The 13,247-nt window shown below is 44.1% G+C and overlaps 1 gene segment (V, D, J or C); it reads right to left on the bottom strand.

The window, feature by feature from the left end:
* Nucleotides 1-334: 334 nt before the first annotated feature.
* Nucleotides 335-8,626, bottom strand: LOC119087623. The segment is given in 3 exon segments: nt 335-872; nt 8,013-8,306; nt 8,542-8,626. Coding segments are annotated over 3 exon segments (673 nt in total).
* Nucleotides 8,627-13,247: the final 4,621 nt, after the last annotated feature.

Below are 13,247 nucleotides of genomic sequence, written 5' to 3'. Positions count from 1 at the left end.
TGGAAGATACTGCAGAGAAAGACTAGACTATTGGACATGGAGGAGAGAAGAGCTGATAATCCAAGACTGTGATACATGTTCATGATGGACATAGAGATGCAGGTCAGAATCAAAGCAGTAGAAACAGCTACAGAAGCCTCACATCTGCGATTTACTGAAAAGGTGTTTTTGTAACCCCAAGTACATAGAAGTGAAAACACATTAGGGTGAGAATGTCAGCAAGACAACGGACAAACCTTCAATGTTCAAAGCTCTTATTATTTTGAATGAAAAGTTTTTTTTGTAAGTTCAAAATTGCTTCCTAGTCAGTCTATTGAGTATAGAAATGCTTTGAAATAGTACCAGAGTGGTCTTTATTAGCAAACAAGTTGTTATATTAAAGTACACAGAGTAGGACAAACACACATAACAGTTTAAAATTTCTATTTCACACCTTCCTTTCATGGAATCAAAACATCTAGTTTCTATGGCTGAGATGTACTGGGGAAAGAGAAAGCTGAGAGACTGAGCCTTAGGGAGCAGCAACCCCAGGAGGTTTTTGTTTAGCCCTGGAGCACTGTGGGAGGAAACTCCATAGCCTGCTGACAGTGATAGATTGCAGCATCATCAGCCTCCACAGGATGGATGGTGAGGGTGAAGTCTGTCCCAGACCCACTGCCACTGAACCTGGCAGGGACCCCAGATGCTAGGTGGGATGCTCCATAGATGAGGCAGTTTGGGGGGCTGTCCTGGTTTCTGTTGATACCAGTGCATGTAAGTGAAAAAGTTATTACTGACACTCTGGCTGGCCTTGCAGGAGATGGTGGCCCTTTGCCCTAGTGACACAGCCAAGGAAGATGGAGATTGGGTCAGCACGATGTCCCCAGTGGTGCCTAGAATGAAAACATACACATTACTGTCACAAATGTACTGAAACCATCCTGGTGTAGCACTGTCATATATGGCGACTTTAACTGCAATCTTGAGCTTTACCTTGAAAAAAAAAAGAAGAGGGATCTAGGTAAATCAGGGCTTCAGAGATGGCTCAGGGGCTAAAAGCACTGGCCAAGATAACTAGGTCTCGTCCCCAACACCAACTTAGTGTCTCACAATGTTTGTAGCTGCAAATACAGAGGATTGGAGGCCTGTTCTTGCTTCCACAGGTAACAGGGCTACTTGTGATACACAGATATTCATACAAACAAAAGAACCATACACATAAATAATTAAAAGATAAGAAAATTAAGGTGACTAGGAACCACAAAACTAATTAAAAGCCATAATTTCAATGATCAGGACACAAAAGCATGGAAAACAGTCATGGCCACAGTGGTTGCTCCCAACACTGCACCCTCTCACCTGGAACCCAGAGCAGCAGTACCCACAGCAGGAGAGCAACTGACCCCATCTCTGAGACCTGGACTAGACTGCTTCTTGGGCACTGGCAAGCTGTCTTTAAAGATGCTTTGAGCAGTCTGCACTGTGGCTAAAGTCTCAATATGCAAATCAGCTTAGAAAAGCTTGAGTTGGTGCTCAAAGGACACCTGCTCTTGTGTCACCCTATGGCAGTTAGGATTAGCAAAGATTTCCCTAGGGTATTGTAAGTGTATCCCAGTGATTTTGCGGCTGGCCCTATGGAATCATGGTCTGTTATTTTGAGGTTCCATGTGGGGAGTGCACTCTCACTGCTCTGCTATAGAGGATATTGTATGTAGGAGCACTTTTATTCCTCAGAATTATTTTTTTTAAAAAGCCTTTTTTTATTGATTCTTTGTGGATTTCACATCATGAATCCCAATCCTATTTATCTCTTCATTCCCTTGCTTCCTCCTTCTGTCCTTACAACCTCCCCCAAAACAAAATTTAAAAGTAAAACCCAAGACCCCAAAACCAAACCAAACAAAAAAAAAAAGAAAAAAAAAAGAAAAAAAAAAAATCTCGGCATGGAAACTGTAGTGTGGCTCACTGAGTCACACAGTATATCCTTTAGTCCATATGTCTTTACTTGTAAGTATTTATTGCAAAGAGTCATTGCTCAGGTTGGAAGCCTCTGGCTTCTGGTACACCCTCAATACCGGGCCCTCACTGGGACTCAATTGGATATCCTATGTGTCCTGGAGATTCTGTAGCTTTGGATCTGTGTGTCTGGCCCCTTCACATGCTTCAGCAGTTCATAGATGAGGTGGGTGTCTGGGTGGGCTGCCTGTAGTCTTGCTCCTGGGCCTGGGTGGCAGCTGGGTTGGTCAGCCTGCCAGCTTTCTCTCATCATCACCACCCAGGCAAACTCTCCAGCACTGCCCCAGCCAGCTCACCCAATGTTGCAGACAGCAAGGACCAGGACCAGTTTTCCTGCTCTCACACCCTCGGGTCTAGCTCACTGATGCTCACAGATAAAGGCCAGCTCTACTGTATTGTCCAGGTGAAGTGCAGGACACACTCTCGGGTTTCTGCACCAGGTGAGGAGGGGCAGGACCAGCTCTTCTGTTCTCATGCCCCTGCAGTCGGCTCTCCTGCCTGTCACAGGTGGTAAGGTGTGGGGGGAAGGCCTATTTCCTTTACCCTTGCCATCCCATAGCATACAGGGAGGAGGTGAGGACAGCTCTCCTGCTCTCATGCCTACAGGCCTGGCTCAACTGAGCCCCACCAACAGGGTCAGCTCTAGTGTGCTGCCCTGGTGAGATGCCATGCCACTCTTCCATGTGCTGCAGCTGATGAGGGGCAGGGCCAGTTCTCCCACACTGTGTCCTGGGGCCAGGTCTCTCACCTGGTGCAGGTGGCAAGGGGTGAGGGGAGGGAGGGCACGTTTTCCTTACCCATGCTATCATCGAGTTAGATGAGGGGGTGGGATCAGTCCTCCTGCTCTCCTGACCCCAGCCTGAACACCTGATCCCCTCACCAACAAGGTCAGCTCTGTTGTGTTGCCCAGATGAGATGCAGGTCCTGCTCCTCCTAGTGCTGCTTCCGGTGGGGGACAGTGCCAATTCTCCAACTCTCATGACCTCAGGGTCAGCTCTCTCATGTGCCACAGGAGGTGAGGGTGAGAGGATGGGGGATATCATCTCTCCCTCACACCTTCCACCACATGGCAGAAGAAGGGTGGTTGCAAGATCTCCCACAAGCACTGGGGTCAGCTTGACTCTGCTGCAGCTGAGTGCTGCAGCTGGTGAGGGGCAGGATCTGCTCTCCCACTCTCGTGACTCTGGGACCAGCTTTTCCAGCATGCAGCAGGTGGCAAGAGGTGAGGGGCGGTATCTCTCCCTCGCCCATGCCACCGAGTGACAGACTGTGGGGCTAGCTCTTCCACTCTGCATATTCAGGGTTTGCTAACCTGCAACTTTGCCATTAGGGACAGCTCTACTGTGCCTCCCTGGGGAGGCACAGGGCCCTGCTCTCACTGGAGTGGTGCAGTTGGTGAGGGGCAGGGCCATTTGTGTGCAGCCCCATCCTCACTGCTTTCGGTTGTAACAGGAGCCAAGGACATCAACACAGACCATGGCTACACTCAGGCCATGGACCCAAATGTGGTCACAGGGAGCAGCCCAGTCCCGGACGACACCATGGCCCTAGGAGGCAGAGCAGGTCACTTAGATTGGCATGGACCTAACAGCAGCATGGCCCTTGAACACCCATACACTCCCAAGTGTGAGCTCAGAATTTGGACATCCACATTGCCTTTGATGGTAACAGGAGCCTCAGACATCAGTGCAGGTCCTGTCTTCGGCAGAGCTACAGACCCAGACATGGCCCTGGCTGCATTTCAGGCCCGTACAATGCCCTGGTCCTGGATGGTATCATATGTTTTTCCGGTCTGTATGTGCCCAGCAGCAGCATAGCCCTCAGGCACCAAGAAGGCCACAGGTGAAGACCCAGATTCTTGGCATCAGTGTGGCCTTTTGTGGCAACACAGGCCAAGGGCATCAGCACAGACTCAGGCTGCAGTAGGACCATCGTCCCAGACATGGTCATTGGCAATAACCCAGGCTCAGATGTCATCATGGCCCTAGTTGGCTTTGCAGTTCAAAGAGATGGGCATGGCACAAGTTCTAGCATGTCTCCCAAATGCCAACATGTTCCAATGTAGCAGCCTAGACTCCCGGACATCCACTAAGCCTTCAATGGTCAGAAGAGCCACAGACATTGATACAGACTCTGGTAGGTCCTTGGAACCAGACATGACATACTTCCTTAGTTCGGGACTGGATGACACCATGGCCCCTGATGGCAGTATGGGCTATCCAGATGTGTATGGCCTCGGTAACACTTGACCCTCTAAGACCAACATGGTCTCAGGCGTTAGCTCAAACTTCAGATCTCTGCACAGCCCTTATTTGGCAACAGGGACCATGGACATCAACTCAGAGCCCAGCCACAGCAGGGCCATGGACCCAGACATCTTCTCTGGCAGCAGTTTGGGCTGGACATTACCATGGTTCTGGATTTTGGCACATGACTCCTGGATTGACATGTCCCTGTGGAAGCACATCCCTTGAACATCAACTTGGTCACAGGTAGTGGCCCAGACTCAGGCTATACACAGGGCCCTCTTTGTTAACAAGAGCCACAGACATCAACACAGACACCCTTAGCTGCATCAGGGTCGTGTACCAAGTTGTGGCCCTCAGAAGCAGCCCAGACCTGGACATCTGAACCTGGATGGCTGTAGGGCATCTATGTCAGCCTGTTCCTCACTGTCTTTGCCTCTTCAAATCTGCCTTTCCCCTCATGAATTGTTCTGTATCTCATTGTCTCCCATTTTGCCTACTAGACTCACTCATCATAAAGGTGCCTGACTGCCTGGTGGGCAGGTTTGTGGGAGAAATTCTTTCTGCAATGAGTTAGTGACCTGGGGTGGAGCTGTGCTTTTCTTCTGGAGTCTGTCTAGCCTAGATCAGAATTAAACTTTAAAAAAATGCCTTCAATTTTATTTTATGTATATGAGTATTTTGCCTGCATGTCTGTGTACCATATTTGTGCCTGTGGCCTTGGATACCAGAAGAGTGCATGGGATTCTCTCTCAAACTATTATTACAGATGGTTGTGAGCTGCCATGTGGATGCTGGAAACTGAACCCATGTACTCTGAAAGTGCAGGATGGGTTCTGAACCAATATCCTATCTGTCCAGGTTGCAAATTATTTTCTGTATCTTACAACAACAATGTATTTCACGTTTTGATTCTTCTCAACAAGAGAAAGCAATCAGGTTTCACAAAAAAGAAACAAAAGATTGCGGTGTGGTTCAGATTAGAAGGGGACATTGGGTCATTAGATGGCCTTGATTCCAATCATCAGTAGGAGCAGGAAAGGCAGTGAGCAGTGAGAATGACCTGCAGATGGGCTCTGAAAGCCCAACTTTGAAGACGAATGGACTTCACCATGGGTAAGACATGCTTCTCCACCCATTCAAGCTAAGGCCAATTCTGGACTCACATGACTCCTTCACAGTCTGAGGAGTCACTCCCCTGAGACATATTCAGAATGGAGAGCACCCAGCTCTCTATATTCCAGTTCCATCCTTATGCAAATGGATATTTGAAGTGAGGAACCCCACTTGAACTATCAAAATCATGGATTCCTAGAGATAATAGGGATGGTTATGTAGTTAGTGCAGTTAATGTTATAGCGTATAGTCCTCTTTATGTTTTCTTAGATTGGGCTTGCAGGGTTTTTGGGAGGCTATGTTAATTAGGGACATTGGTCTCTTTGTTGTTTGTCCCATATGTCTTTGTGTTGTAATCTGGGTAATGCTGGCTTCATAGTGGTGGTGTTTTTTCATTTTTTTTGTGGTGTTTCTTCCTTCTCTATGGCAGGGAACAGTTCCAGGGCATTAATATCAGCTCTTCATTAAAGGTCTGGCAGAATTTTCAGTGGACCCCTCCAGTTGTAAGTTTCACTCTTGAGAGCCATTTTATTACCATGTCAACAGAGTTTCTTGCTATGGTTATGTTGAAGTTGTTGACATGGTTTTGATTTAATGTGGTTATGTCATATGTGTCTAGACATATATCCACTTCTTCAAGATTTTTCAATTTGGGGGAATATAAAATTTTAAAGTACTACCCAAAGGTTGTCTGGATTTCATTTGAATGTGTTGCAAGCTCCTCTCTTCTATCTCTGATATTATTTATGTAGATCTGCTTCTCTTGCTGTAGACTGTGGATTTATTCAAAGAACAATGTCTTTGAATAATTTTATTCACTGTTATTTTAATATCTATTTCATTAATTTCTGCCCTAATATTTATCACCTCTTGCCATTGACTGACTTTGGGTTTGGCTTGAACATTTCCTTAGACCTTGAGGCTCATCATTAGGTACTTACTTGAGATTTCTCTGAATTTGGTCATTATTTGAGGTCCCCCTGCTTCTTTAAGAGGGTATTTACAGGCATAGTCTTTTCTCACCATAACTTAGTAGTATCCTGAAGACGCTGGAAAGCTGTGCTGTCATTTTCATTTGATTCTAGGAATTATTTTCTCACTGATTTCCTCAATAAATCAATGGTAATTCAAGAGGATACTGTGCAGTCTCCAGTTACTTGTGTGATTCCATCCTATGAGATGTCATCAATGGAGGCACAAGGGAAGATGTTATCTGCATATTGGAGGACATTAACTTGTAAGTAAGAGAATTTAGAAAGGTCCTGTGACAGTGTCTACTCAAATAAGTGAAGACAGTTTTGATACTCTTGGAGCAATATAGTTTAAGAGAGTTGGGTGGTTTGGTTTAAAGGATCCATAAAGGCAAAAAGATATTGGTAATCAAGATGTAAAGATAAGCAGAAAAATTTATCGCTTAAACCTAAGACTGAAACATTTGGTCCTCTTAGGGATTTGTGTTTATAAAGAATAAGGTTGGGGGCTCCTAGGTAAGTAGGGACTATGGCCTGGTTAATGAGGAGGAGGTGCTTTACTGGCTTCCATTACTAATCAGCCTTTTGAACACCCAATATTGGGGTTTTACAGGTTCTGTTGCTTGATTTTGAGATCCTGTAACTTTAAGTAATTTATTGTGATTTCTAATCCCTTCTAAGATTATAATTTTAGAGGTTATTGTCTTTGATGAGGGAAAGAAATGGGGTTCTTTAGATGAATTTGGACTGGCATGATAGTGGAGGGGTTGGAAATTGGAAGAAAGACTACCTTCTAAGCAAAGGAAGCTGCCATGACTGCATCCAACTTGAAAAGGGGAACATTGGAGGCTAGACTATCTTTGGAGGCAGAATTCTCTGCATCCAGACCCTTACCCAAAAGTGGCCCAACAGGATGATTAAGTTCTCAGGCTCTCATCTTCAGGTCTCAATGCTTAAATACCATGACCATCCAGGATGTTGGAGTGGGCCAACTCATAACACTGGTTATTGCAGAGTATGTCAGTCTGCCAGCTCTCCCCTGTCTCTAGCCATTGCTCCACCTACTTCACCTCTTGCTTTGATGAGCAAGGGGCTAGTTCTCCTGCTTTCATGTCCCCATGGTTGGCTCTCCCAGAACCTACATCTTCAGGACCAGCTCTACTGTGTTGTCTAGGCAAGGCTTAGGGACCACTCTCCTGAGTGCAGCAGCTAGTGAAGGGCAGGGCCTTCCCCTCATGGTGCAATCTGTATTTATTATCTTTTAAAAACACATTATAAAAAGAAACAGTAAATCTTAAGTGATAGGAAATTTAAAGTCGGAATACTGAAGGTGGGAGGGAATAGGCAGAAATTTGGTCAGGGAGACAGGGGAAAAGAAGGGAAAAATCATCCAAAGATAAATATGTGTTAATGAAAAGTTAATTGAGTAAGTAATAATTAAGAAACAATGATAAAGGTCTATATTTTGTTGGGAATTCATTAAATTAGTATATGGGATGATACAACCATGCATATCAGTTTATGAAAGCTTGTTTCATTGTTTAAGGTCTTTCCCCAAACAAGTCTAGAGCTTTGTACTGAGACTTTAGCCACTTATAGAGTGCTCTGAGACTGAGCTTCAGTGAGCAGCAACCCCAGGAGGTTTTTGTTTAGCCCTGGAGCACTGTGGGAGGATCCTCCTTACCCTGCTGACAGTGATAGATTGCAGCATCATCAGCCTCCACAGGATGGATGGTGAGGGTGAAGTCTGTTTCAGACCCACTGCCACTGAACCTGGCAGGGACCCCAGGTTCTGTATTTGATGCTTGATAGATGAGGAGTTTGGGGGGCTGTCCTGGTTTTTGTTGATACCAGTGCATAAAATCTATACCATATTCATTGACACTTTCACTGGACTTGCAAGAGATGGTGGCCTTTTGTCCCAGAGAGACAGCCAATGAGGCTGGAGACTGGGTCAGCACAATGTCCCCAGTGGAACCTGGAATCATAAACACATGAACCATGGTTAAATATGTTTAGAAAACTTCCCAGTGGAGAAATTTTTCATTGTAAGAATACTTGTGGGCATCACTTTGAGAAAACAGAGAATCAAAGGAAATGGGAGATTTAAAACTAATTACAAATGCCTCAATTCTAATGATCAAGATACGAGAGACATGGAAAACCATGATGGCCACTGTGGATGCTTCCAACACTTCTCTGCACCCTCTCACCTGGAACTCCGAGCAGCAGCATGCATAGGAGGAGTGTGTTTGACTCCATTTCTGGGAGCTTGAAGAAAGGGTGCTTCTTAGGCTCTTGGCAGCTGCCCTTAAAGAAGCCTGGGCTGTTGTATAATGACTCAATATGCAAATCAGCCCAGAAAAGTGTATGCTGGTGCTCAAAGGGGCACCTGCTCCTGTTTCACCCACTGGGAGTTGGTGTCAGCAGAAAACTTACCAGAGCATGGCAAGTGTATCTTAAAGGTGCCTTGCAGCCTGTTCTATTGAATCTTTACCCTTTCCTCTTTCTGAGGTGTGATACAGGGGAGTGAAGTATGGCTGTACTATGTAAAGAGTGTAAGTTATTTCAGGAACAACTTGCTCCTTCAAAATTGTACATACCCAATGAAAATATTATCTAAGAACGAATGGAGAATGAAGACTGGAAGAAAATAATGTAATGAACTTTTGGCATATTTCCTTATTAAAGAAATCTGTGTTTCAGTGTGTGATGTTGTGTGTTTATGTTTGTATGTTTGTGTCTGCTCTTGTTTGAGAGCCACCTCCTTGCCATGGCACATGGATAGAGATAGAGGCCAACCTTGGGTGTGACTGTTGCCTTCTGCCTTATCTGAGACTGTGTCTCTTGTTCACCACCTCTCATGAAAGGCTGCCTCCCCAGGGTCTTCTGGGGATTCTCCAGTCTCCATCTCTCATCTTGTCACAGCATCACTCTCAGTACAGTCATGTGGTGCAGCTGTATCTGGCTTTATGTGGTTCCTGGGATGTGAAGCAGGTCCTCACACTTACATGGCAAGCACATTACCACAGAGCCACCCCAGCGCATTTTTAAAAATAAATGAAACACTGAAAGGAAATTCTTCAGGCTGAACATAAATAAAACTTCAGGAAATATAGGACTTCATAAATGAAGAAAAGAACTTTGTAAAGGAAATTGGCTCAGATACTTGTAAAAATTCTTTTGTACGGTTCTTTAAAACATTCAAGATTGTTGAAAGAGAGATACCTTGCATCTTGTCATGGTGATAAAAGTAATTACAGAACTGTGGATTTTCCTCAGAAACATTTAAGACAGACCAATGGATAGACAGTTAGGCAGATATAGAAGTGAGTATTTCTTCCCATTCTGAGCCCTCGCCCCTTTCTTGATTTATCTAGCCAGAAGGATGGATTTTCTAGCAAGATTTTAAGGGAGAAATGACACAGTAGTATTTTAATTAAATAAGAAATTGAAAAAAGTTATTAGTTAATAAGAAGTAGTAATAAGAGAGAAAAAGAAGCACTGGAATAAGATGTGTAGAAGAAAGGAGTGAGGGAATGAGAAGGGAGGGGAGGAAGGATGCAGAGGAGTGAGGGGAGAGGGAGAGGAAGGAGGCAGAGAGGAGGGGGAGTGAGTGAGAGGAGTGAAGGGGAAGAGGGAAGGAGGGGAAGAATAACAGATAGAGAGTGATCAAGGAAGGGAGGAAGAGAAAGGAAAGAAAGAGAAGGGAAGAAAGGAAAGAAGTGAGGAAAGAAAGAGAAGAATGGACAGTTCCCTACTCCTCAGCTCACACTCACTCTTTCTTTTTCTGGGTCTCTGCACTATACAGTTGGCTTCTTTCATTTTATTGTGCACATTCACTGTTTTGTTGCTCAGTGTGAACCAACTAGAGTTCAAAGAAGAGAGAAACATGGCAAAACAAGTACACAGCTCATGAAATAAACAAGTTATTCTTCACATTTTGTCTTTATTTTTGAGGTGTGCTCATCTATAGTTGATTTTTGAATTCAAAAGTAGAGTGTTGACTTGTTATAATATGGAAAGTAAGGTGATATTTCTTATTTATGCTCATAATAAAAACATTCCTATATTATACCATGTATAATATCCATGCAAAGGGCCATGTAATTTTTAAACAGCTCCCAATCACATAGTTCTTACTTTGAGGATGGTTCAGTGGTGGTGGGAACAATAATGAATATTTGTGATGTCATTCCTCTACTGCTTCCATGAGATTCTCCTGTTGTCTTGGTGCTCTTGACTTCTTTTGCATTATGGCATCAAGAACCACTCTTCTGTCAGGCATGGTGATGTATTCCAGTAATCAAACAGGTAGGAAGCTGAGGCAGGAGGATCTTGAGTTTTCAGGTAGCCCAGGATACAATGCGTGGGTTACACAAGTGACCAAATCTTCTACCTCACCCAAGCCCCACATCTTCATCTATTTTTGTATATAGTTCTGTTAATATTTATTTTTATTCATACTGACTTCATTCTTGTTTTTATTGACTTATAACTTAACTTTCTATTCCTTAACATTGGTACTTTTCTTCAGTAGCAGCAGAACTACCCTCTCATCAGGAAAGACAGTCAGTACCCTCTGACAGAAAGAATGACAAGATGATAGAACAGAAGATGTAAGGACATGGATATAATTTGCTGGGTGGAATGCAACACATGTGCAAACAGGGATGATCACTGAGAAGTAGGTACTTGATCCCAGCCCTGAAAGAAGAGATTTGCCATAAACAGCTCAAGATGAGCCCTTTAAAATGCACAGGAGTCCTGAGCACTGGGTATGGTGAAGGATGGTCTGGCTTTACAAGGAGGACAATGGAACTGATATATGAATGCCTGGCCTGATGCTAATATGCTGGAATTTGACCAAGAAGTATGAGGTTTATGTATAGTGCAGAGAAACTCCTGGAAGCAATTGTCACAATTAGTTCATGTGAATACTATCTAGTGGATGTTGTGCTTGACACACAATGAAGAAAACTGTGTGGACACTGTTGTCATTCTGTCCCAGTTGAACTGTTATCTTTTTTACCGTCATTTTCCTAATTTACAAAATGACATTAAGAATTGTAACCTTGCCTGTAATCCCAGCACTTGGGGGGCAGAGGCCAGCCTGGTCTACAAAGCAACTTCAAAAGACAGCTAGTGCTGTTAGACAAATCAACCCTGTCTTGAAAATGAAAAAAAAGAAAAGAAAAATAATGTAATCTCTATACTGCATGATCCACAGCAGCTCCCAAATCTCCTAAAACAAATGGAGAGGTGATGGAGAAGTGGAAAGATGGAGGTTAGAAATGTTTCTTTTGTTTTTTGTTAAATTAACATTCTTATTTGTATTTTTAAGTTTTTTAACTTCATATAAAAGAAGAGGTTTTATTTATTTGTGTGTGAGTGTATGTGTGTGTGGGTATGTGTGTGTGTATTTTTTTATAATTTTTTATTTTTTAATTTAATTTTACATATCAGGCATGGATTCCCTTGTCCTCCCCTCTCCAAAGCCTCCCCCCCCCCGCCTACACCCAGCCCACCCCATTCCCATCTCCTCCAGGGCAAAGACTCCCATAGGGATTGAGTTCAACCTGGTAGATTCAGTCCAGGCAGGTCCAGTTCCCTCCTCCAAGGCTGAGCAAAGTGTCTCTGCATAAGCCCCAGGTTCCAAACAGCCAGCTCATGCACTGAGGACAGGTCCTGGTCCCACTGCCTGAATGCCTCCCAAACAAATCAAGTCAATCAACTGTCTCACTTTTCCAGAGGGCCTGATCCAGTTGGGGGCTAATCAGCTACTGGATCATAGTTCATGTGTTTCCATTTGTTTGGCTATTTGTCCCTGTGTTTTATCCAGCCTTGGTCTCAACAATTCTCGCTCATACAAACCCTCCTCTTTCTCGCCAACTGGATTCTTGGAGCTCCATCTGGGGCCTGGCAGTGGATCTCTGCATCAGGTTCCTTCAGTCATTGGATGAGATTTCTAGCATGACAATTAGGTTGTTTGGCCATCCTATCACCAGAGTAGGTCATTTTGGGCTGTCTTTCACCCATTGCCAGTAGTCTATCATGGAGGTATCTTTGCAGATTTCTGTGAACCTCTCTAGCACTTTCCTTCTTCCTATTCTCATGTGGTCTTCATTTATCATGGTCTCTAATTTCTTGTTCTACCTCTCTGTTCTTGATCCACCTGGGATCTCCCACTCCCACAGGCTCTCTTTCCCTCAAACCTTGCCCTTCATTACACCCACTCACATCCAGGTTGTTCATGTAGCTCTCATCCATTCTCTGTCACTGGGCCATCCCTGTTTCTTTCTTCAGGTCCTGTTTTCTAGATAGCCTCTCTGGAGTTGTGAGTAGCAGTCTAATCATCCTTGTTTTACATCTAGTATCCTCCTATGAGTGAGTAAATACCATGTTTGTCTTTCTGAGTCTGGGTTACCTCACTCAGGATGATTTTTTCTAGATCCATCCATTTGCCTGCAAACCTCATGATGTCATTGTTTTTTTCTGCTGAGTAGTATTCCATTGTGTATATGTGCCAAAATGATTGTACAAATTTGCATTCCTACCCAGTGGAGAGAGTTCCCCTAGCTCCACATCCTCTCCAGCATAAGCTGTCTGCAGTGTTTTTGGTCTTAGCCATTCTGACAGGCGTAAGGTGGTATCTCAGAGTTGTTTTGATTTGCATTTCCCTGATGATTAGGGATGTTGAGCAATTCCTTAAATGTCTTTCAGCCATTTGAGTTTCCTCTGTTGAGAATTCCCTGTTTAGCTCTAAAGCCCATTTCTCAATTGGACTGTTGGTCCTTTTGATTTCTTGAGTTCCTTATATATTCTAGATATCAGTCCTCTTTGAGATGTGGGGTTGGTGAAGATTGTTTTCCCATTCTGTAGGCTGTCACTTTGCCTTGTTGACCATATCCTTTGCTCT

The sequence above is a fragment of the Peromyscus leucopus genome, chromosome 3 (genome assembly GCF_004664715.2).
Source record: "Peromyscus leucopus breed LL Stock chromosome 3, UCI_PerLeu_2.1, whole genome shotgun sequence".
Lineage (NCBI taxonomy): Eukaryota > Metazoa > Chordata > Mammalia > Rodentia > Cricetidae > Peromyscus > Peromyscus leucopus.
Note: the sequence above shows the minus strand (reverse complement) of the source record. Positions and strands in the feature narration are given on the sequence as shown.